The following is a 25639-nucleotide window of genomic DNA, read 5'->3' as shown; positions in this document are numbered from 1 at the left end:
TGCAGTTTCCATTAAATTGGTTTGTAATGGCCAGATATCTGATTACAGGACAGACTGGAAAATTTAGTTTTACAAGGACAACGTGAACGAGGACGAATCCTCGCAGCAGTGTCCCTAAAAAAGGACAATCCAAACAGCTCAGAACACGTTGATATGGCCATTAATATAGGGTGTGTGGATTTATTCGTTTACATGCCAGTAGCATAACGTTAATTGTGGTCATCTGTGTGTGTCGCGTTGCAGAGAGCAGCCAACACGACATTCTTAAATAATGCAGGAGATGTATTCCACTTGACTTACCAGCAAACTTTCCAGGTTCAACGCAGACTTGGGATTTCTCATCATGTCCTCCAACTTCTTCAGCCGGCTTTCCATCCTCTTCTCGGCGCCCTGAGACATGTCTGCGGCGTAGCTCGTCAAATAATATGAATAAAGAGTTGTTTTTGTCCTCAATTGCTTGGGTTTACATGTGAAACGTCGTTGTTCGGGCCTAGCGGGGCAGCCTCGGGGCTCCCAGCCCACCCAGATCGTCTCCAACGGGAATAGAGTTCAAAAACGAGGGGGAAATATTCCTAAAGCAACGAGACTTCCAAAAACTTGGCGAGAGCGGCTCTTAACAAAGAGAGAAACGTTAGTCTTTCAAGCAACAAAGATAACGTTCCACGTTTCATCCCATCTCCTGTTGAGTTGGAATAGCATTTTCAAAGTCGACGATAAACTTTGAATTTGGAGATAACAGCAACAGGCAATGGCAGCAGGGCGTTTTCTTTGCCCCTCTCGGCCCCCCTTCCCCTTTTTGAACGTCTGCAAATGCCTCCGATTCGCTTGTCAAAAAAAATATCGCTACAATTCACCCCATTCAACAGACGTTAGCAGCCACTTGGTGTCAAAGTTTATCCTCGGCGATGCCACAAGTGTTACCAAGGGACGAGCAGAATGCCGCGCTCAATTTTTAATGGGCACGCGCTCTCTTCCTGGATTCCCTTTCGCATTTTCGGACGCCTTTCAACCGTCGTCTCGTCCGGACTATTGGCGTTCGTCGTGAAAAAAAATCCTTGCTCGCTTGGAAGAGAAACGTCCAGCACTCGCCCAATCCTCACGATTCACTCTCATCTACACACGCAAACACACGCAAACGCGCGCGCAGTCTGGGATCTGCCTCCTCCCACTGATGGAGAAAACTCTATTTCCCATGATTCACCAGTCCAGTCCTGTCCCAGCACCTCAACCTATGTCCTGACTCACGACTGACTTCATTTAGAAAGCAGCATTTTGTTTTTTGTTTGTTTGTTTGTTTCTTTCTTTCTTTCTTTCTTAATTACATTTCTCAAGTCAAAATGGCGGTTTTACTTGGTGAAAGGACGCTCTCCGCTCATCGAAAACCATTGGACTTTTCATTATTGGAATTTGATTTATGAGGATTATTTTGAGTTCAAAATGTGATGAAATATTGGTTGACAACTCGAACAATCTGCCTGGTTTGCATACTGGCCACAGGCAAAATCAATACAATACGCTGTTTGTTTTCACCATGCATGTAAGGAAGAATTTTGTTCAGAATCCATTCAACAGCAAAGAGTTGGAAGCAAACTAACTAACTAACTAACTAACTAACTAACTAACTAACTAACTAACTAACTAACCAGCTGCAAAGGGCTCTTAATTGCGCACAAACATGCTGAACAGCAAACCAACATTAAAGGCAAGAACTCATTTTGTGCATTTTTTCCCCACAAAAATCAACTCACTCAAAATTCTAATAATATTGAGATACTATTTTTGTCCCACGTCATTCGAAATCCACCCCAAAAAATTATTAGGGCCATTTAATAAAAACTATGTCTGCCATCAAGAGGTGGATGGTGGTATAACAACTTAAAAACGTAAAAAGTTTTACTCAGGGTAGCTCAAATCCTTTTTTTTTCTTCTCTCTTTTTTTAAAAACTGGTCATATACACACATGTATTGAAATTTGACCTCTGCATCTGATCCATCACAGCAAACACTGTTAGTGGCACCTGCTGGAGCAGGGCGCTGCTTGGAGCACTTGCAGTGTTTAGTTTCGTTTTGTTCTGTATGGCTGCGACTTGGCAGCCTGTTTACAACAGCATTGTTGTCTCATTTATTTCTATTCTCCACCATCCTATTCTTTTTGCGTTGTGCTAAATCATTTGCACTATTACAGTACAGTATAGTCCTCGTGATATTTTATTTAGAAGAGAATATTTGATTTGTGGCGTTTGTCTACGCCGTTAGAACCGTGAAGAGCTTCGTCCCAACCTGGAGCAGGCTGGCGTCCCTTTGGTGAGGAATGCATCCCGAAGGAGATGTGAAGAGGGATGAGAGCTGGTGCCATGAAATAAAGTGAAGGACTAACTGGGATGGGGAATTTGAAGCATTTCTTTCTCTGTGTTTGTATGATACTTGACAATTGATTAACGAACATCTGTTAGAAAACTGTAGTTGTTTATTTACATTCAAATTCAGCTTGCAGCCATTGCAAGGGCTGTCATGCAGGCCCTCATATTGGTCATCGTTGGTCAATGGAGACTTCACTTACGTTCAACAAATGTGAAAGGAGCTAGCCTACTTTAATGAAAAAATAATTATTGTAGTTATTACTGTTACTATTATGTGTTTTATGTAACTATGTTACAGCTGCGGCTGTTATAGTTTTTTTTAAAAGTGCCCTATAAATAAAGTTGAATTCAATATAATGAATTTGTATCTCAAAACAGGTATTTATTTATTTATTTATTCATTACACATACAATACGTCCAATTCTATGCCTTTCTGTCACCCCATTATGTCTTGAGTACAGATGTTGCAACCTACTGGTGAAAACTTGAGAACAGAAAGTTGTACACAAATAAAAAAATTAATAGGTGGACTTTTTTTTTAAGCAGTATCATAATTTTTATAGATACAGATAATAATGACACAGCATTTGTTTAACTACCATAGATTGTACATGTATGCAAATTTTTCATATTGATGAAGTCTGGTAGAGCAGCAATGATTGTAGGCTACTTATGAGCACTGCAACTTCAACACGTTTTTGGTTCCCTTTTTCAAATATTTAGCTGAGCTATTGCATTTGATCACTTTTCAAGCGTTCGGTCACCAGACACGAATACGTTAGCTGTTGTTATATGAAGTCAGTACTTGCATAAGCCATACGATGGCGCTGCAATACAGCTAAACCGCTTTTTTTGCTGCGGTACCATGACCTTGAACAAGGACCAACATCGAATAAATATATATAAATATTTAAATAAGGATAAAACAGGACATGAATGTATATTAAGTTGTTATACTCTACACTATTCTAAATCTGTCAGTCATAAACGAAGACAATATGAGGTCACTATATTAATGCTCTTCATGGTGCAGATAGATTGTTCACTTGTATAGATATATATGACCAATCTGAAGCAGAGGTGTGTGCCTCTTATTTATTTTTTCTTCATAAGCAATTCACTAACAAATACTGTTACAACACAAAAAAAATAAGTTATTTTCCAAAGTAACTTTGGTCACATAATAAAAAGATCTCATACTGTTGTTTCTTCCATTTTAATAATTACAAAAGAATGTCATTGCTCTCCTAGCTGGCATTTACATTGAAATAGAATGTCCGGGTCAAACCCTTGTTACTTTTTTGTTATTTGCAAATGCAAAACATGACAACAATAAATAATAATCTAAAATGTACACAAAAAGATTGACAGTTCACCACAAGGTAATTCAGATGATTGGTAACAAGAACATTTGGGTTGAGAGCAAAAGTGTGACAATTCATACAAGTTACAGAAAAAAGCTCATCATCTATACATTGACACAAGAGAACAAAGTTGTTTCTGGTAAATTTTGTTTCGTACAAAGAAAGGAGAGTTCATTTCAGAGTGTGAGCATCATTGTCTTAACTGTAGAGATTATTCAAGCAAGAGATAAGGCAACTTCCCTGTTGTTTTTGATGAAACATTTTTAAGTTTTTGATTTCTAGTCTCTTTTAGGGTTGGTTGTCATTGCATAATTCATAGCGATGGACCCGACCTGCAATCTATCATCTAAGCAGATTGATAAGATTTGTTCGTTTTGTTTGCTAGTACAAACAATGATTCAGTGAAGCGGCATTACCATTTAATAATGAAACTTCAATATCACTAGCGCCATCGTTTTTACAATGGCACCACAATGTGCAAATTAACACTCGGCAAACTACAAATTGTGTTGTTAATTGAGAGAGAGAGACTGAGAGATTTGAGAGAAAAATGACATGACATAAGATATGATGGTGGCAAAGACGAATTGGAAAAAATATGTCAACAATCCTTTTGTTTTTAGGGAGAGAAATTTTTGGATGAGTAAGTAGTCATTGTCACAATTTACCTCCTTAATTTATTGTTGAAAATAGGCTGAGCTGCACTTTCTTAGCTTATAGCAAAAATATTATTGTCCAGCCCAGTTAAAATCGATCTTTGACGTCTATGGCCGTCATTGGCAGTGAATGAGTTAGTTTGTCCTCTTATTCTTGGAATGTCTCACAGCATTTCATTTTTAGCGCACACATGTATACTTCTAAAACCAGTACACACAATGTTTTAAAACCTTAAGAGTTCTTCACTGTAGGTGACCCTCAAAACCATTTCATTAACCAATATATGCAATTAATTTTGATGGACAGTATGATGGAAATCATTTTCAAGCCAGAGTAATTAACACGGCCAAATAAAGTGTTTAATCCAGGGGTGCCAAAAATACAGCCTGCGTGCCAAAACCAGCCCATCAGGGGGTCCAATGTGGCCCGTGAAACAATAAAAACGGCTGTTTTCCACAAAATTAACTCTTGCTAATTTTGTTCACGTGAGGATGCACTGACAACCAATGAAATGACATTTTGAAATATTGTTAAAAAAATATTCAGGTTACTCTGCAATTTAAAAATAAACTGTGAATATTTTGACTTTCTTTAATTTTAATTTTAAATTACTATAGACCAGGGTATACTAGTCCGGCCTACTTGAGATCAAATTTGGGTGAAAGTGGACCTTTAATTAAAATGACTTTGACGCCCCTGGTTTAACAGGCAGCAGATGATTGCACTCTGCAATCTCCGCTGCTGCTTACACCTACCTCCCCCTCACATCCCACACACAAAATCAAGTTTAGGGCATTTATTGTATGAGGATGCATACTACTGATGTGCAATTCCAGGAATAATAAGACCCACAAATACTGGGCTCAACTGGACATACAAAAAGCCTCACCATGACAGTTAAAATGGAAAAGGTAAAAAAGAAAAAAGTAAGCTTATTAGTAATGTCACATGTAACGGGCATTACATTTTATGCTAAGTGCTTGCGATTTTGGCAACTCTGTTTTCAATTTACAAGGTGTTTAAACACCACAAGCCAATGGTATATACAGTATACGTTAATACATTACCTCCAACAGGTAAAAGTTCCCTAGTAGTCTAAACTCAATGCAAGATCATGTATAGTAATGGTTCTTGAATTAGACGTAAAACATACATTTAACACATGTTTTTGGCATAAAATAAAAGATGAAATTAAACGTCAAACGTGAGGCAAATGTTTTAAATTGTCTTGTGTGTGATTATTCATATTCTTTTTTGTTGTGTTCCATTTTACTCAGCAGGCGCCAAGATAATTATTTATAAAAGCTGGCTTCTCTCAGCCCTGTCTCAATTCAGCACATCAGTCTCAAAGTGCCCTGTGACAGTAACAGCACTGCTAATGTATTATAGAAAAGTACTAGCCTGCAGTGTAATTTTACCATTACAGCCTGCCATGCTTTCACAGCTCTCAAACAGCAGGGGTCTGTGTTCATTCTCTATAAAGTCTGTCATGTTTGAGACAAAACAAATGAAAGCCACAGATAAATACAGAGGTTGCACAATACCATGATGTAGTATTTGCTGAGTTAATATTCATGATTATTCATAGACTCTTTATCAGTGTGCATTCACTATATTGTTGATGTTTGCAGCTACTCTCATCAAAATCAGAAAACAGTGTTGGGTTGCCAAGTGCACTTTTCTGGTTGTCATAATAAGGCCTAAGAGAGAGGGCAACAATTCTGTTTTTGGAACCGGGTGAAGCTACAGTAGCATGCTGCAGCAATTATTTCATATGTGTTGTGTGACTCCAATTGGACCACAGTGCAGTGCTGTAGAAAATAATGACTCCTTCACAAACTTGCAAACAGCTTTGTCCACCACGGTGCACTCTAAAGATAATAGACAATGGAGAGAACACCTGAATCAACAGGGGCTATTGGTAAGTTAGAGTACGCGGGGCCGTTGTGCATTGAGATTTGCTGTCAGGCGGTCCCACTGACAGCTTCCTCTAGACTTTGCATGACAGCACCAGTTACATGGACCAAGAGAGTGCTGTCATCTTCTCTACGAAGTGCATGTTGTTTTGACTTAGAGAAGTCAAAGGCGAGTTGTGATGCTGGTAGATTGGATGATGACAAGGACATGTGCCTGAGTGTGTATGCAGTGTGGGTTGTGGCATGGATGGCACAGCGGTCCTCGGAGTATCCATCTGTGAAACACTGTAGGAGGAGAAACAGTCAATGGGCAAATAAAGGAAGGCCTCTCTGTTTACCAAAGGGATACTTGACTCATTAAGCCATTTTCAGCAGTTAATATTTTTTCCAGAATTTATTTGGTAACGTCATTATTTTTCATGTACAATTAATACCTTTAAAAACTATTTTTCCTCTTGCTGTCGACTGATGATGACATCACCTGTGCTGAGGAAGTAGGTAATGACCAATCATGGCTCACCTGTTTTCTGGGTTTGGTCAGTAAACTGAGCCATGATTGGTCGCTACCTACTTCCTCAGCAGAGGTGACGTCATCTTCAGTTGACAGCAAGTAGAAAAAATTGCTTTTAAAGGTATTAATTGTACGGGAAAAATAATGCAATTATTACATTAATTATACACAAAATATTAACTTGTTCCTGCTGAAAATGGCTCAATGAGTCAAGTATCCCTTTAAGTTGCAGTATTATCCACACAAACATTTATTTGTGGTGGCATGGCATTATATTAAACATGAAATTATGGGATTGCTTACTCTAGTTATACACTACACTACTTAAACAGCTTATACTAATATCTTGCATACGTATCGCATCTTGTTTTACTTTATTATCCTGTCGTTTTTTATTCATCAAGAATTTAGCACACACCATTTAATGTATCTACACAAATGTGGTACCAAAAGATGCGTCTTGGCCCGGTTCGGAATAATTGTATTAAAAATTCCGTGTTACCATTATGATACAATTTATCAATGTTATTTATCTAGCAGGCTTTTTCAAAATTAAAGCCCAATTTTATATGGTTACCAGGTAATTCTATTTTACTTTAAACCGCTTAGCTCATTCCTATTTCATTTTATTTTTTTCCGAATTTCAAACTAAAAGCCCAAAATTAAAATACTGGAGTTTTGATTTTATTTCTATTTCTTTATCCTATTTCCATGTTCTTTTCAAAATTTCAAAATAAAAGCCCAAGTTAACATTTTGTGTTTTTACCTCTAATTCCCATGTTTTGGCGGATTCTAACTGCTCCAACTTCAAACTGTTGAGCTCATTCATATTCCATTTTCTTCCCAAAACTACCAAATAAAAGCATAACCTTTAATTTTGTGAGTTTTTACCTCCAATTTCAACACGTTTTTAAACCATTCCAACTTTAAACTGAATAGGTCCTATTCCAATTTCCCTCACAAGATTTCTAAATTGAAGCCCAAATTACTATTTTAGGGTTATTTACTTGTCATTGACATTTTTTTTAAACTAATGCAAACTGTTTAAATTTAAAGCTGTTCAGGTCATAACCTATTCTAAGAAATGTTCAAAATTTCTAACTAAAATATCCAACGTAATTCAATTCAATACAATTTCCTTTTCCGAATTACATTCCTTTCCATTGACAACAAATGTTCAAATGTCTTACAGGGCAAGCTCGCCTTTACACGAAGTCTTTGCAACTGTGCCTTTCAGTCTTGCAAGAAACAGCCGTCCCATACAAAATTTCCATGGGAATTTGCTAGCGGTCCGTTTATTGTTTCAATACTTTATATTTAAGAAATAATTACAGTATGACAAGTAAAGTTTAATACAAATCTGCTTGGGACTAGATTTCCAGCCTTTGCCATTTTGATCAATTACTGTAATTCAACGTCCTCCATTCATGTGACCACAACTTGAAAAGGTCCAATGCCCACAGTTTCTTGAATACAAATTAAATTGAATTTAATACATTTAATAAGTGTAGGATTATGTATTAGCAGTCTTGAGTAAATCCTTTGACATGCTATGATAGGCACTGCAGTGCCATATGCTGCTCAGGGTACTATTGTCAGCTAATGTGAAAGTACTACAGTCCAATATCATGTTTAGTAAACTAATCTGCTATTTAAGTACATACAGTACATGCTATCTAGTACAGTACAATAGCATAAAAAATGTCATCATAAATTCTGCCTTTACAAAGACAACAATGCTCAGAGTGATTAACGGCCATTAAATTAATGCAGTAGAAGGCAGTGCAGTGCAAAATACTGCAAGATACCATAGAAATATGTCTAAATCAATGTGCAACAAGCAGCTGTGTTAAAACAAATTGTGGGAGGACACTATGGTGAACCAACCTTATTTGTTTTGATTGCGGATTCGCAGACACCTCCTCTTCATTGGGGGCTCCAGCTCAGGGCTTCCAGAAGCTGATAATGGTGCACTGATAGAACAGGAAAGGATGGCTGTCTTCTCAGTGCCAGGCTTTGGCACAGGCTGGACACAGCCCCCAGTAGATAGCAGTGGCAGGGTGTAAGCATGTTCACCCTCCTCCAAGTTGGAGTCAGGGTCTGGCTTACCCTCCGTAGCATCTACCATCAGGTCTTGCATTGAGCCACGCTTAACAGATTCCCATTCTCTCGCGGAACAATTGTTCTCTTTTAGGGCTTCCCTTTCCAACTCACCATTTGCTGGGTGCTCCCCAAAATTTCTCTCAGATGTGAGCCCATCTCCTGTTCTGTGTGAATTGAAAGTAGGAGTGTGTAGTGAATGCCATCCAGTACCATTGACAATGACATTACATGAGGCAGCAGGGTTAGTTTGGATCTGTGGAAGAGGATGGGGTTGGGTCCTTGGCGTGCTGCTAGCAGGTGGTAGGGTAATGTCACTTTCAATATTAGCGATGAAAGAAGAGCTATTTTTGCTGGAAGCTAGATTCGGTGTTTCTAGTGTTTCTAAGCTGGTGGCCCCAAACATCTCAGTATTAGTAAGGGATTGCTGTACTGCGGACCTTTCTCCAAGATCATGACAGCCATTGACTTCCCTTTCAAGCCCAACATCCGGTGAGGATCTTGACTCAACCTCCGACTCTACTTTGACATGAACCTTAGGCAGAATCCTCGGAATGACATACTCTTGGCATGGTTTCTGGCTTACAGTTAGATCAATAACTCCTTCCAGCTGTCCAGTATCACCAGTTGAGCATAAGTTTCTCATATTATCCTCTACCTTCACAGTCATGTTCATCACTGACAACCTGTTACTATCTGAGCATCGTGGAGACACACATTCTACACCATCAGGATCTTCTTTTTGTTTGACTCTCTCTCCTCCAGAAGATCCTGGAGACTGTGATACAACAGATGCTGAACTATCTGAAGATAAAGGTGCACTGGATAGAGGGTCACTATTTTCTGGTTGGTTCCTGGAAGATTTGGGGTTGAAAGGAATTGGAATTGGAATGGGAACTGGGACTGGAAGGGGTACAATGACAGGGTAAGGGACCAAAAGGGTTGGTGGCGGTACTAATGGGGCTAAGGATGGCATGCCATAGTTCATCATTCGTGGAAAAGGGATAGGTCCGTTGGGCATCATGTTGACTGAGGGGAAAGGGGGGAATCCTGGTATGTGGAAACCAGGGTGGGGATTGGATGAGGGATGGACGTGAGGTGACATCATGGATCTGTGCATGGGGCTAGAAGCAGGACCAAGAGTCCTGGGAGGAGGTGGGGGACCAATACCGGGGATGATAGGGTTTGACAGGGGACTGTTGGGTCCGCCTGGATGGACAGATGGATGAAGAAATGGCGGCCGGATCTGCTGCATCATCTGATGTTCCATAAACAGAGGCAAAGGCATTGGTCCGCGGGGGGTCATCACCATCGGAGGACTCCCTGGAGGGACCCCAACTGTTGGATGTAAAGCAGGTAAGGGAGGGGGTGGGAGTGTAGGGCTTTCATGCGGTCGAGGTGTGGGGATCTTGGCACAGGAGGAAGAGGAGGAGGGTGAACAAAGAGCATCTGAGGAAGAGGTGGTAGATGAAATGCAAGGAGCTGAAGAGTTGGGAGGTCCTCCAGGAGAGGGAGCTTTCCGACGAATGTCCGATATAGGTGTTCCCCAGGATTCAGGAGTGAGCAGCTGTACGCCGCCACTGCACTCTGCCTTACCCTCGCCTCCAACCCCATGTCCTGGGTTACAGAGAGCTCCAGGCAGTGCCGCTTGGGCCTCTTTATAAAATATGTCCATCTTATATTGGTTCAGGCATTTGGCACTGCAGAACTGCAGCCGTCGTTCACCAGCCCCAAAGTCAAGATACTCCTTAGTGTGGCGGATATGCTTGCACCAGTCACATACCTATGACAAAAACACAGTACATATACTGTATCAATCACCCTGCTTTAAAATAACATTCTGAATTGAATTAGGTCACATTCTCCTTTGAAGTACCCAGTTATGCAAAGACAACATTTAAACCATCTGGAGATATACATAAAATAAAAGAAAACAATGCTTAACTTCCACAGGAAACACTTAACTTTGACTGAATAATATTCATGCTTTTGTATAGAAGTGCTGCCAGGAAATTGTGCCCTTGCTTGTGTACATAAAGTATACAGTATCCAGTGTGTGTGTGTACTGTAGACATGCACACCTTAACAATTTCTACTACATTGTTTGGGGCCAACAAAACACACTCACAAGTAAGCACAGATCACTTTCGGAGAAAAGGTCAACCAAGGGAAAAGCATGATTACCATAGGGAACATGTCAGTGGATACACATGATATGTTTTGAATTTCTTTTCCAGGCTTACCATGAACAGTAAAGCTAAAAACTCTTTATAACCTGACCATATTAGGAGTTCAGGTGAATTCTCTACAGAGTGGGTTCAGTGACACTGACTACGTTTACATTTACATGGTACGTAAATCAGTCACTTTGAAGACTTTGCTTCTGTATGGCTTCATTTAATTAGTGTAGTGGAGTCAAACGTAGCTACATTGGATTGGTGAATGATCAGTTGTTTGACAGCACCGAAAGAAGAAGTCTCTCAGTAGATTGTGTGTGCAATAATACAAGTGTAATGTAGGCTACAGCTTGTTGCTCAATGTAAGGCCTGTATCCCACTGAGGGGTGAACGTTTGTGACGCTAGCAAATGTTGATTTCTCATCAGGGATTGTCCAAGATTGCAACATTTGCTAAACATTCGCCTGATGTTTTAACATCTGCTGAAGGTCTAGCGAATGTTGCAACCTTGAACAAACCCTGATGAGAAATCAACCTGCTAGCATCACAAACATTCACCCCTCAACGGGAAACGGGTTTAAGAGATTAAAGGTAGAATTTCTTCTTCACAAAAATGCTACCAACAATTGTGAATGCGAGTTTCAGTGGCGGTTTATTCTACATCTGCCCTCTGATTGGCTGTCAAGTAGTCCTGGGTGTACCCTGCCTTTTGCATGTCAACTGGGATTGTCTCCAGTTTACCCACAACCCTAGTGAGGATATGCAGTATAAAAATTCGATGAATGGATGAAACTGTGTGGTTATCATCCATTCATCCTGTTCAGGGTCACAAGCAGGCTGCCTGGACTTAACCCCAGTCAATGGTATGATCATGAGTAGAAACTGATACCAATAATGTACTGTAACGTGAGCCATTAGCCAAAACAATGGACCCCATCCAGTGGCAATTGCTCAATAATACTTTGTACAAAGTATTACCATAGTTATCAGAGCAATTGTTTGTAATCAAATCTTTTACATTGACACATGACCAAAGTTGATTTTCACTTCTATAAAGTTCCATATACTTCACTGACACCACACAGAGGTTGATTAAAAGTGTCGAAATTCCTAAGGTAATGTCCTTCTTACTAACCCTTGAACAACCTGCTGCTCACTGTCATTGCTGTTATGCACCTTTTCGCATAACATAACAAACCAAGCACATTTTTCTTGAGGAAGAGAATGAATGTGACCCCGGTAGAGCAGATAGCAGTGGGCGAGCCCTAAACACAGTGTTACTTGTTAGGCCACACACAGCTCACTCTGTCAGCTCTGGGAGGAGTGGCGGGCCCTTGCTGGAGATAATTAAGGCATTAATCAGTTGTCAGACCCCTCAACGATAATCATCCATCACACACATCTTTAAGATCCCTGGGTACTGAATGTTAATAAGCAGGAGGAAGAAAACGGGCGGTGGAAAAACTATTTTAGCCCACCGCATAGCAACATTTGGTTTATCTGGCCCCATCCTTTTTGGCAGCAGCTAAAAGAGAGAAAGGCATTTGATCTGTTTTCTGAACAGTAACTGAATAATCAATTGGTCATAATTTAATGGACAATGTACTCTGGTTACATAATAATCAGTCAATTCAGGTGTTACTTTAATATCTGTTATTTGGTCGGTTACTTAGTTGGATGCTTGATTAGTCTGGATGTATTTCCAAATTGTTTTTAACCAAAACGTGAAATTAAGATCTACATTGTGATATACATGCTGTTGTTTGACAGCGAGTAAGCATCAGATTCATTAAAAGTTGTGTTTCCCAAAATGACAAAATTAACTTATATTTGAGTGAGCATCATGCACTCAAGGCGCATAACTCAGGAAAATACAATTAATTGGGAATTAACAAAAAAAAAAACTTCTAACTGATAACTTTATGGAGATCATAAATGCTGCAAAAAGTACAAAGATTTCAGTCTTTAGGAAATCCTAGTTAACGCAATGGGTCATATGATTTAAAGTCAAAAAGGCCATCTTTGTAAATTGAATTTAAGGGTAAGCCTTAGAAATTTGAATTATAAATGTGCTCAAATGTTTCTTCCCTCAGAAATACAGATGGAGAGCACTTAACGACTGTGCGCTGTGAGTGAAACTCCACTGCACATTACGCTAATGGAGTTGTGCTCTTCACATCCTGCACACAGATGTTTGCAGTTGAATTTAATTATGGTCATTTATTTCCACCGTGGCCAAGGACCAGACATTGGTGACACAGTTTAACCATTTGCAGTACGGCAATTATCACGCTTTTCGCCAGTCGGTCATGTAAGCCAATCTTCATCTGTATACCATCTAACCTAATGACAAGGCCTAATGACTAAGCTAGTGACCCCAAAGAGTCCAGTGATCCGATGATAGTGAATGTAAGAGATCGTATGTGAGCATTTATTTGAGCAGTTTGATACAACAGATATTTCACAAAGCAAATAGACCCTGACCAACAGGTTTTAGGGGAGGATGAGGAGGTTTCGTGCAATGAATGTCAAAAAGAAATTGTTGATGTTAAACAAGATTGTTGAGGAAAAGGGGGGAGAAGACCGAGAAGAGGATCTTGCAGAGGCTTAAAACACTAAAGACTCAATAACAAAGGACAAAGAGATGCTTTTTATCATCTTCTGTTGATGTTCATGTGTGATCATTTATCTTTTTTTTTTTTTACATAATATTTTCTTTATCATCGTCAATATATTGTTTTGTTTTGTTTTTTATGGAGAGCTCAGTATTGTTCATTCGATTTGACATGTCATCATTGCTCTCATTTTTAATTTTTTATTAAAATTTTTTTATATATATATATATATATATATATATATTTTTTTTTTTTTTTTTGTATGTGGGTGAGTATGTGTATGTGCGTGTGTGTGTGCGTGCGTGCGTGGGGGCGTGTGTGTATTCATCAGTTCACCTAAAACCTATTAAAAAAAATCCCATACTAGTAATATAATATAATAATAAATTGCCAAATGCAGAAACATCAATGTAAGTTGTCACAATGTGGTGGCTCTCGCTAACAGGCAGAATTAAGTAATCAGAATTAGGTTAAAAATTTCTATATACGTAGACCATGTTTCTATAAATTTTGATATTTGTTTTTTATTTGAGGCAGATATTTTTTCCATTAAAATGTGATTTATGAGGAGGTTAGACCATTGGTCGATATTCAGAGTTTGTTTATTTTTCCAGTTAACAAGAATTGTTTTTTTTGCGATAGTAAGGGCTACAAGTGTAGATTGAAATTGTTTATGTGGAAAGTCAATTGTTGTTAGGTCACCTAGCAAACACAAGTTTGGAGATAAAGGTATCCTACAGTCCAAAATAGCGGAAAGTTTTTCTAAGACTTTAGTCCAGAAATACATAACCGGAGTACATAACCATAAAGCATGAACATAAGTGTCTGTAGTGTTTTGTAAACATTGGAGACAAATGTCGGAGTATGAGAGTCCCCTTTTCTTCATCATATATTGAGTAATGTATGTTCTGTGAATAATTTTATATTGGATAAGTTGTACATTTGTGTGTTTTGTCATTTTAAATGCGTTTTCACAAACCTGAATCCAAAAGTCTGTCTCCCATTTCGAGATGGGTAAAGACATTTTATCAGTATATGAAAGTAACTTATATATTTTTGAAAGTTTTTTTGTTGTTGTCGGAGAAAGCTTGTTAATATCTTTAGCTAAAACAGGCGGTTGGAGCGTACCCCGAAGTGTTGGAATTTTTTTCTTTATCATATTTTTAACTTGTAGATAATGTAAAAAATTTCCGTTTTTTATTTTCTATTTTTGGAGCAAGGATGTATATGATATAAACATATTATCTGAGAAGAGATGGTGGAGGTGTGTAATTCCTTTCTGCTCCCACACACCTAAATAAAACGGTTGGTTGCTAAGTTGAGAGTCGGGGTTATGCAATAGGGGATATCGTCAATATATTGTTAAAGTCTGGTCATGGCGAAGCTTTCACAGTGGTGATCGGTGATTGCCCTGGCCAACTTTACATCATCCGCAAGTGGAGAAACTTATTGCAGTTCCTTATAAATATAATTTGCACATGTCGATGTCATGCATGGACTCCAGTGAGTCAGCTCTATCATGTAAACCATGCACCTCTCTTGAACTGAATTTAAAGGGAATGAAAGGAGCTACAATCATTAGCGTTCACACCTACAATGGCGCGAATGCCTGTTTCACGAAAATAGGGCATATGTCTCTTAAACTTCCCACAATAATTGCACAGCTCAGAATGGACCCTTTGAAATTCATGATTTGTTCCTTCAATATTATGTAGGATTACTTTATAAATTTTAATAAATCCCCCAGCCCGTAAAAGTTTTTTTTAAGTCTTACGAGCAGAAACTACCCAAACCTAACCTCACAAGCCAGATTGATAATTGTGATTCTCTCAAGGGAGTTCTTCACATGATCAGTCTGGAACTTCACACAGATCCATTCGGGAAAGGAGGGACTTGCTGTACAATAATTCGAGCTGATTGGACGATGTGGCATCTTGTGCACGTTTGTTTGACCAATCACGGAGCGGATGAAAATGTCGTGTTCGGTCTCGTCTTAGGGGGAAAAAAAGTACAAACATCTCTTCCAGATAAAAATGCACAATGCGCCTCTCTTCAACAGCGCCGCTGTTCAATATTCAATCTGAGAAAACAGAATTAATTGCAGTGTCCATTCGTCTATTTTAGGTTTGTTTGTTTGCCCCGGCGTCAGCGCTTCCTGGTTTCGTCACAGCTGCATGTCCCGCCCTAAACGACGCATGATTGGTCCGACCTAAAAAAGGTCAGTTGCGAACGCATCAGCAGGAGCAGTACAAGATGAAGTCTCGTAGTATTTGTGAACATAATTCAGCTTGCTGGCAATGTTAACCCAAACGTAGCTTGCCTGGGGGACAAAAATGAAAGCAATGCTTTCCATGTAACTTTGCATTGTAAAACTATACTGTAGTAGGAGCCATTGTTTTAATAACTGTAGAAGTACAAATGGGCTCAACAATTAACTCTTTGTCTGAGCATCTATGGACTGACGTAATTACTTATAGGGAAAAACATCACTTTCATTTGAGTCTTAAAGGGATACTTGACTCATTGAGCTATTTTCAGCCGTAATTTAAAAATTTAATTAAATTTAAATTAAAACTTTTAAAAACTATTTTTTCCACTTGCTGTCAATTGTAGATGACATCACCTGTGCTGAGGAAGTAGGTAACGACCAATCATGGCTCACCTGTTTCCTGGGTTTGGTCAGTAGCCATGATTGGTTGTTACCTACTTCCTCAGCACAGGTGATATCATCTTCAGTGGCAGCTGTGGCTCAGGGTGTAGAGGCGGTCGTTCAGTAACCAGAAGGTCGACTGTTCAACCCCTGCTCTCCACAAGTCATGTGTCGTCGTGTCCTTTGGCAAAACATTTCACACACATTGCCTTCAGTGCCACTCACACTGGTGTATGAATGGTGCGAATGTTTGGGGGTGGTCGGAGGGGCCGAAGGCGCCCACTGGCAGCCTTGCTTCCGTCAGCCTGCCCCAGGGCAGCTGTGGCTACTAAAGTAATTTACTGCCAGTGAGTGTGAGTGCATAAATAATGTATCCATTCCGTTGTAAAGCGTCCTTGAGTGTCTAGAAAAGCACTATATTAATCCGATGCATTATTATCATTCAGTCGACAACAAGTGGAAAAAAATAGTTTTTAAAGGTATTAATTAATTGTACATGAAAAATAATGAAATCATCAAATTAATTCTGGACATATTAACGTTTTACTGCTGAAAATGGCTCATTGAGTTAAGTATCCCTTTAAGCGAATGATTCATCCGGCAACTAATTAGGCCATAATGTTAATCAGAAGGCTGTGACATGCTAAAGGCCATTCTTCGTATTTAAACACACTTTGCACAATGTTGGGTACATTTTAAGAAATATGCCTCTCATATTTATAAGCTATTTATGACAGCTAACAACTTCCACCATCTTGTTTACAGGTTTAGACTATTGACATGGTTTAATCTAAGAAAAAAAAGTTTAGGAACAACACACTTGCATGTTTATGAGAGCTCATGCAACTATATCTTAACAACAAAAAAGTCCATTAAGCAACAGTGGCCTTTGAAGACAATGTTTGCATTTTTGCTTCTGTGCAGTTGTTGGTCAACTTGTCTGATATATATTTAGTATATATTTACTCGAGCTCTTGATGGTTCATTAGTATCCCTTCCTTTGAACACTTGCATGTAACATGAGCACTAAGTAATGTTATCACTTCTTCAATTTTGCTGCCTGCAGTGAGAAAGGTCAACAAAGAACATTTGTTCCCATGAAAAATTATCTAAAACAACTCCAACTGCGTTTCTACGGAAATGACAAATCCAACACGTCCCCAACCAAAGTTGTTTAAGGTAATGTACAAGAAGGACAAACAAATGAGTCGGGGGTGAGAAAACCCACAAATTTAAATATATAAACAAATGATGTAAATAAATGACAATTAATGGTCTAGTGGCTCCAGCATGTGCTTATTTTCATAAATATTTATATCAAGAGAGGCCAATCATCGAAATTGTTTGTGTTCATGGTGAATGGACTCTATGCACACAGCACTACAGCGTTCAATATAAGGTGACATGTTAACTTCTGTGTGGCATGTAGACGCATAGTAACAACATGGGAAACTTGTTAAGTCTCAAAACCAAATTGACGCTGAACAAAGTGGCACAGTACAGTGTTGGATGGAGGAGCTACAGTACCATCTCATCCTTGAATTAAAAAAAAACACCTTTTGATGCCAATTCAACCTAAAAAAGATTAAAAATACGAGCACATAACTAGTGAATACACCTATTACGCGTTTAACAGGAGAGGTAATTTTTCAGTCAGATGGCATCCCAGTAGCTTGTAACAATGACAGCGGAAACTGTTTTACCACCTGACCGTTCCACCGGAAATTCTTAATGCTTTGCTGTGCATGTGGCAATATTGAGCTTTCGAAACAACAGTAGCTTTATCTGACTTTTTAAATCATATCTACTTATAATGGTGGCCAAAAGACATGATGGGAAAATGCTCCTCCTTTAATACAAACAACATGAAAACATTTTTGCGCAGTCAGACATGAAGCTGAAGCGCTATCTGGTGGTAAGTGGTTCGGGTCCTTACAAGCACATCGCTGTTTGTCTTGAAGACAAGCCTGGGCGTGTCCTGAGTAAAGCTGTGCTGGAGTAATTTCCCACCGAGGCCATCGTCGTCTCTCGCCTGGGGGGAGAAATAATGGCTGCTTTTTATGGATGGACAAAATGAACAAGTGAACAGAGGCAACAAGGAAACTCAAGAATGGAAAACAAATGATCAACAGAAATGGTGACTTTAACATGGGTAAATACTTTACTTTGGTTTAAGTGTAAACCAATAAAAAGTATTTGAAACTAAAATGTGGGAACCGGGAAGTGAATCTTCATGCATTGCTGAACAGTGAGTGCGCCTTCAAATGCCCATTTATCTAAGCCCAAATAAAAAGAAAATGTAATGATAATAAAATGTAAATGATACCAACACAGTTAAAACTCTATGAACGTCTCCTTAATCTGAATAATTTTCCACTTAATTCAGGTTTCTACTGCAATGCCGCCTTGCTAAGGGACAGCGCACAAAGCACAAGCCATCATCAGTAAGACGCCTTTTCAGTCATGATAATTTATGTAATCATTTAATATTCACAGGATCACAGTTGAAAATTCAGTCTATTTACAAATATTTACAATTTAGAAACATTGGCCAAATTGCTAAGAAGTAGAAAACATGTTTTTAAAATGAACTCAAATGACCATCCGTTCCTGCCCAGCAAACCACTACATTTTTTTTGTGTGAAATGTTTTTAATTAAAAAAACGGCACTGTGTTGAAATATATGAAAATAAAAATTGTGTTAGCATCTTTTCCATGTGTTAGCATGTTCTCTTTTTTTTCTTTTCTTTCTTTTTCAGTAAAGCTCAGTATTGTTCATTCGATTTGACATCATCATTGCTCTCCTTTTTTTTTTTTTTTTTTTAAATAATAATAATAAAAAATAATAATAATTTTTATACATATATATATGTGGGTGAGTATGTGTATGTGCGTGTGTGTGTGCGTGCGAGCGTGTGTGTATTCATCAGTTCACCTAAAGCCTATTAAAAAAAATCCCATACTAATAATAATATAATATAATAATAAATTGCCAAATGCAGAAACATCAATGTAAGTTATCACGATGTGGTGGCTCTCGCTAACAGACAGAATTAAGTAACCAGTGTTAGCATGTTCTCAATGCTCCTTGTGTGTGCTTTTATTTTGTATGTGACTGTTTGTCCAATTCGATAAATAGCTGAAAGTGCATCTGCGACTAGTGTTAATTTTGTCAACGAAAACTAAACAACACACATTTTTCACCGGACTAAAACTAGACTAGACTAGACTAAAACCCTCATTAACAATAAACAATTACTGGGACTAAACCAGTATGCATTTTTGTTGACTAATAAAGACGAGACGAAAATCTACTTCACTTAATAAAAACTGGACTCGAATTCATGGGCATTTTAGTTCATAAACAAAAATGAGACCAAAATTATATGATTTTGTAAAATCTTGTCACTGTGACACTGTCATGTGACACAGTGACACACCCCCTTTCAAATCTGCAGCTAGCGAGTGCAACATGCGCAAGCACATGGAACAGACAGGAGGTGGATTCATGGTGAAGGTTTTAAAAAAAAAGTTCCAACAATAATGTTAATCCAACGGCTAACTAATTCTGGGTGGGGGAGGCTTTTTTTTTTATACAAGCACGGGGGAGAACATGCAAACTCCCCACAGGAAGTGAGATTCAAATTCCGAACTGTGAAGCAGATGTGTTAACTATTATGTATGCTACATGCTAGTAATTAAGCCTCTGTCCTTATACATCTTTCTGCTTGTAGCTTCTTTGATGGTAATGAGTGATGTGAAACAGGTTGAGAGATATAAATTTTCTACTATGAAGGATAGAATATCTGAAAAACTGTTCAGCTCATTTTACAATTTATTAGCAAGATTTTAGAATGCCACAAGGGATTTAAAACAACCTCAGAGAGTGTAGGGTCAAATGAATAAGCCTTTTCTGTCTCTTTCTCTCGAACACAAACAAAAACACACGCACAAACACACAGATCTGGGCGGATCTGAGTGTGTGCTTGACACCACACACATATGCATACATATGCACACATATGCACACTCACACTTATCATTCCATCTCCAGTTTGTGCTCTGACCCACTGGCCCCGCGCCACTTTATTTGCATATTGTACTAATGAGATGTTGGCACTGTGAAAGAGGATAGATAGATGGATAGATAGATAGATAGATAGATAGATAGATAGATAGATAGATAGATAGATAGATAGATAGATAGATAGATAGATAGATAGATAGATAGATAGATAGATAGATAGATAGATAGATAGATAGATAGATAGATAGATGGATGGATGGATGGATGGATGGATGGATGGATGGATGGATGGATGGATAGATGCTCACATGCTTAATCCAGAATCCAAAGACACAACCAAGTGCAGTCGAGCTTATCACAAATTCAGCCATTGCTCTCATGACAGGCAAGACAACCAGGCCTTTTGAAAATAAAGGGGGATTCTAGAAGGATGAATAAATCCATCATATGCACATTTTTCTTGGATTTATTCATCTATTCTTCCCTTTTTAAGTGAGAGGCATTAAAAGTCCGACCCATGAACTATTTGCAGCCCTCAACCCATTTTTTAAAAAATATTATGATTATTGATTGTTTAATAAGCAAAAGGTGAAGAATATCAATGTGGCCCCAACATCATTCCTTTTTTTTCCCTCTTTTTTTTTTTTGCTGCACTCCATGGAAAAAAGTTGGGAACTTGGATCTGAATCATCGTTCACCAACCAATAGCATTAACCTGAATTGTGAACTGGTTGAGCCTCTATACCATTGAAGCGATCCAATCACGTGATTGGAAACGGGACCAATAACATGATTGTCAGCTGATCGCTATTCATTCATTTTCTTCTCCACTCCACTGTAGTGATGTGATCACCAGTTAATCCCAAATCGGAGAAGAGATCTACTCAATCATAAATGTTATGTTAGATTAGATTTAGAGCTGTCAAATGATAACATTTTTAAATCACATTAATCACATCTTTGAATTTTGATTAACTCATTCACTCCCAGCCATTTTTACTGAAGCAACCACTTTCCCTCCCGGCACTTTTACTGTATTTTGACAGATTTTGTAAGGTCCACAGAATATTGCGTTCTATTGCTATAAAAACATGGAACTTACCAAAAGAAAGATTAGAGTCTCTTCTTTCTTCAGGAAAAAAAAGTATATTTGTATCTATTTCTGTTTTGCAGCAATTATCATTACAATATAGCTAAGTTTCATCATTATGCAAACCTGTTGAAAACACTGGGAAAAAGAGCTTGTTGCAACATGGCCCTGGCTGATCTCTTATACTCTGCTGCCACCTGCTGGCCCATTTTTTTGGTAATAACTACCATTGCTTCAAGCATTTTCTTCAGTTCAGAGGCTGTTTCAAAGCCTTCTGTTCTAGCATTAAGAAACCATTAAAAAAACACACACACAAAAAACGGATAAATACGTTTTTGGGTTTGAATCACTTAATTAAAAAAGGCTTTTTATCAATTTTTTTGCCCACCAAATTTGAAGAGCACCTGTTATGTGTTAATTCTTTCGACATTTAATGTTATGACCACATCTTCATGATTTTTTTATCCACTGCACACTCTCTCTCATCCTCCTTTTTTTCTAGTCAATTAATTACGTGCATAATAAAAAAAAAGTGACCCCAATAATTTGACATGAACAAATAGCCTATTTTGAATGCCATACGCAAACATTTATTAAATGCATGTAGTTATGTTTATTGCTCAAACTCAACCTGTGCTACCATTAACGTAACCATCCATTGTCAAGCTAAAGGATCATCAGCAGTCAAAAGTAATAAGTGTGATTAATCAGTGTTAATATATGATTAATGCAATATTTTTTTGTGTTTATTCAGTGAATTAACGCTTTAACTTAATTATAATTAGACTAAAATAGATTCAACCCCATTCCCGTTGCACAGGTCACAAGAACAAGACAACGGTGTTCAGATTTGCGAGGAGCTTTGAAGTGAGGAGATTTGCTGAGCTCACCTGACTTCGACTTAAGGGCGTGCAAGTATAGGTACTTTTTACAGCGGTGTTCCAGTTCATTATTCAAACAAGTTTAGGGAATGATACGATCCAAACGCCTAGTTAGTGAGATGTACTTTTGTGTCTTTATTTGAAGAGAATAGCTGGCAGCTACAAGATAATCACCTTCCCCTCAATGCCCCGCAGCTGTGAGAGGCAGGCCTCAAGGCTTCCTCGCCACCACAATAGACATACACACACCACACGTTCACTATACGCTCATTCAGTCTGCATTAATGTCGAGCCAACTACAGGGAGATGGGGAAGGGAGCAGACGTGTGTGTTTGAGGTGAAGTGACATTTTTGGGATGACATGAAGCGGCACTCTGCACCCTCATGCCAGGAGGGAGCTCCTGGGGTCAGATGCTGATGGCGGTCTGAGGTCTTCAGGGGGGAGATTTTGTGGCGTGAACAAAAAGCTTGGTGCTATGACAGCAACAAGCCGGGAGAAGAAGAAAAAAGATGAGCGCTCCTAATCGTCTCCTTGTGCCATACCTGCACTTATGGTTCAGTAAAAAAATTAAACCATTTAAAATGCTTACACAGCAACAAGTGAGTGAAACACAACATTTGAGTGACTACCAACTATTTTTCATTATATCTTTATTTGACTTCAGCTATATTAGCTATACTTTATTTATTTCCTGGTATTTTGTTTTTTTTGTTTTTTGTTTTTGAAGCAAGTTTAAGATAAAGTATGTTTATCATAATGTGGCATGAATTTAAGTCACAACAACGTCACTTCTTAAAGTTGTCACAATACTGTATTTTGTAGAAAATCTCTTCCCCTAGTAGGTTTCAGAAACAGAATAAAGATTATGCAATATTATACTAATTCCCCGTAACAACAGTAATGTGATCGCTCAATAAAATGTAGAGTAATACATGCATCGTCAAAATAACATAATCAACAAATATTTTTATTTTGTTTAACCAATTGTGCACATTGCGTGAAAAAAAAAGACTTAACGTCCATCTTTGAGATTGATAATAAATGTGAGGCTTAAACACAATACTGCCCAAAACAAATATGGATCACTAACATATGGACCAAGTTACTGTAAGTAAGGGCCTGATTTACTAAATAGTAGGCACTTTATTGCGTAGTCACTCTACCAGTACCCATTCACTCTAACGGCTAATTCATACTCTCTGCCTTGCACATCAGCAGACAGCAGATGTGCATGTGGTTCTATTCCAAATAAGATTCAGGATTTATGACGGTGTGTGTCCAAGCACGTGCAATGGTCAAGGTATCACTTTCCCGAACGTGCATTTATTCAAAATGGCATCCCCGTAAAAGTGAAACAAAATAAAGGTCTTGTATAGCTTGTGTGCATAAAAGATGGCCAGACACAAGTAGCTTGTCACTTTTCACAAAAATGCAATCATAAATATTAACAATTATGTAATTTCCCACCAATTACCAAAACCTGGAAGCCTGGAAAAAATGAAAGCGAGTCAGTTGAATTTACAGAATACATGCACGTCATGGCACATGGTCAGGATTAGGGATGTTCGATCCCGCTTTTTTTCCTGACCGATACGCAACTCTTGAGTAGTCACTGCTACTGATACCAAATACCGATACCACTAGTAAATTAAAATTTCCCAGCCATAAATGACAGATGATTTTAAAGTAAGAGCTATATATCCCAATATATTATTTTCCCTTAAAATTACATGAAGTTAATGGTAACTTTGTATTCCTATAACTTCTAATTTCTTGTCCCTGATTGTAAAACGGAGGAGGAGGGCGGCCGATAATGGTATTGGTCACCGCCGTGAGTACCGATTCCTGGTATCGGTAGTCACCTATCATAGTCAGGATGATACCACCTCTGCGTGCTACCCTTCAGCAAACATCAAGAAAACTAAGTGCAGTGTGAAAAGCCCATAACTTGGTACTGTTAAAATGTGAGTCTTACTTGAAACTTTCCCCTAGGTGGCTAATTCTCTGAATGCTCATCAGACTAAAAACTCATCAAAATATCAAATATTGACATTGTCAAGACATTTTCGGCAAGCGCATTGATAAAGTAAAAGAGATCAAATAGTCAGGCTGATGATGAAATTCAGACAACGGACGGCAGTGGAAAGAAAAAGGGACAAGTTGCTGTCGCAAATACTGCTTGTTGTGCTGGTGGGGGTGCAGAAGAAGTGATTGTGTTGGATGAATAACTGACTTCAGGACAGACAAGCAGGAAAATAAAACAGTGCAAAAAATACTCACAGTGTAATTCCTTAAATATCCCAGCTTTAAGTACAAACAAGACAGAGAGGAGATTGTTTAACAAAATGCTGGTGGAATGAGAAAAGCTCAACATCAAAACTGATAATGCTATCACGCACCAAGAACATCGCCTGCAGGTGTTTTTATAAAGTCAGGTTTTGGTTTATTCCCAATGCTTTCAGGTGAAATGCATATTACATTTTGTATTCAAGGCAAACCTGACAAAATGGTGAACATTTTACGTCAACAAGAGATGTATATCTAAAATGTATGCAGCTGGCTGACTGGCAACAGAGACGGCCCAATTTCAGAAAGTGCAAACGCTGCCTTTCAATCAGATGTCACGTTACTCCTTTTTTCCAAAAAGGCAGTAAAACATGAAAAGTTTGCATGAACAACTGACACGTCAACTAGAAACGTGGGCATTTACCTCGTTGTTCATCCGCTTGATACATGTTGTGACATTAGAAATGGAAACATCTGAAGACATGTCCTTTGAGTGTTTTTTTATGTGAAGGACGCTAACAATCCTTTCATCACTTAACAAACATTTGCAAAAGACGGTATGATATCTAAACAGCTGACCATTTAAAATCCCCTAATACTTTTACGTTTTCACATTGCTGCTCACAACCGGTCGGTAAGCTCTAACCATTTTCAGTTTCCATTTTATGCTTAGAGTCTCACTTTCTAACCAGTCCGCACATCATACCCCCTAAAAAAGGACCTGTGACGAAGTATCATGCCATTTTGTTGTTATTCCTTTACCTTATTCCTCTTGAAATAGGCTCTGCGGCAGGCAGCAAAGCACTTCTCGCTACAGAAACTCTTCAGCTCGCTCCCCATGCTCAGGGAGTAGCGCTTGACGCCGATCTTCTGGCACCAGGCGCACATGATCTGTACGCTGGTTGCATCATCATCTGATGGAAAAGCATGCAGTTGAGATTGTTAGTTACAGGTACAGTCAATGGGAAAGAAAAAACAAATCTGCTATGCATTTATAGCCTAC

At 38.5% G+C, this 25639-nt stretch overlaps 2 protein-coding genes across 6 annotated transcripts in view; both read right to left on the bottom strand.

Moving 5' to 3' along the window:
• Positions 1 to 1126, bottom strand: part of rock2a (rho-associated, coiled-coil containing protein kinase 2a) — a 44230-nt gene extending 43104 nt beyond the window's left edge. For both annotated transcript variants that reach the window (XM_077578189.1, XM_077578271.1), the window contains exon 1: positions 301 to 1126. In XM_077578189.1, coding sequence (XP_077434315.1) covers positions 301 to 399 — 99 coding nt within the window. In that variant the 5' untranslated portion in view covers positions 400 to 1126. The remainder of the gene's footprint in view (positions 1 to 300) is intronic.
• A 2305-nt stretch (positions 1127 to 3431) lies between these two features.
• sobpa (sine oculis binding protein homolog (Drosophila) a) overlaps positions 3432 to 25639 on the bottom strand; it is a 41780-nt gene continuing 19572 nt past the window's right edge. Inside the window, exons 4-8 of one of the 4 annotated variants that reach the window (XM_077577831.1) lie at positions 25399 to 25550; positions 24631 to 24654; positions 18288 to 18383; positions 8697 to 10692; positions 3432 to 6583 (exon numbers count right to left, since the gene is read on the bottom strand). In XM_077577831.1, coding sequence (XP_077433957.1) covers positions 8698 to 10692; positions 18288 to 18383; positions 24631 to 24654; positions 25399 to 25550 — 2267 coding nt within the window. In that variant the 3' untranslated portion in view covers positions 3432 to 6583; position 8697. The remainder of the gene's footprint in view (positions 6584 to 8696; positions 10693 to 18287; positions 18384 to 24630; positions 24655 to 25398; positions 25551 to 25639) is intronic. The other 3 variants (XM_077577912.1, XM_077578000.1, XM_077578081.1) reach the window with 3 other exon arrangements.

Source organism: Vanacampus margaritifer, chromosome 1 (genome assembly GCF_051991255.1).
Source record: "Vanacampus margaritifer isolate UIUO_Vmar chromosome 1, RoL_Vmar_1.0, whole genome shotgun sequence".
In the NCBI taxonomy this organism is placed as follows: Eukaryota; Metazoa; Chordata; class Actinopteri; order Syngnathiformes; family Syngnathidae; genus Vanacampus; species Vanacampus margaritifer.
This window is presented reverse-complemented; position numbering and strand designations above follow the sequence as displayed.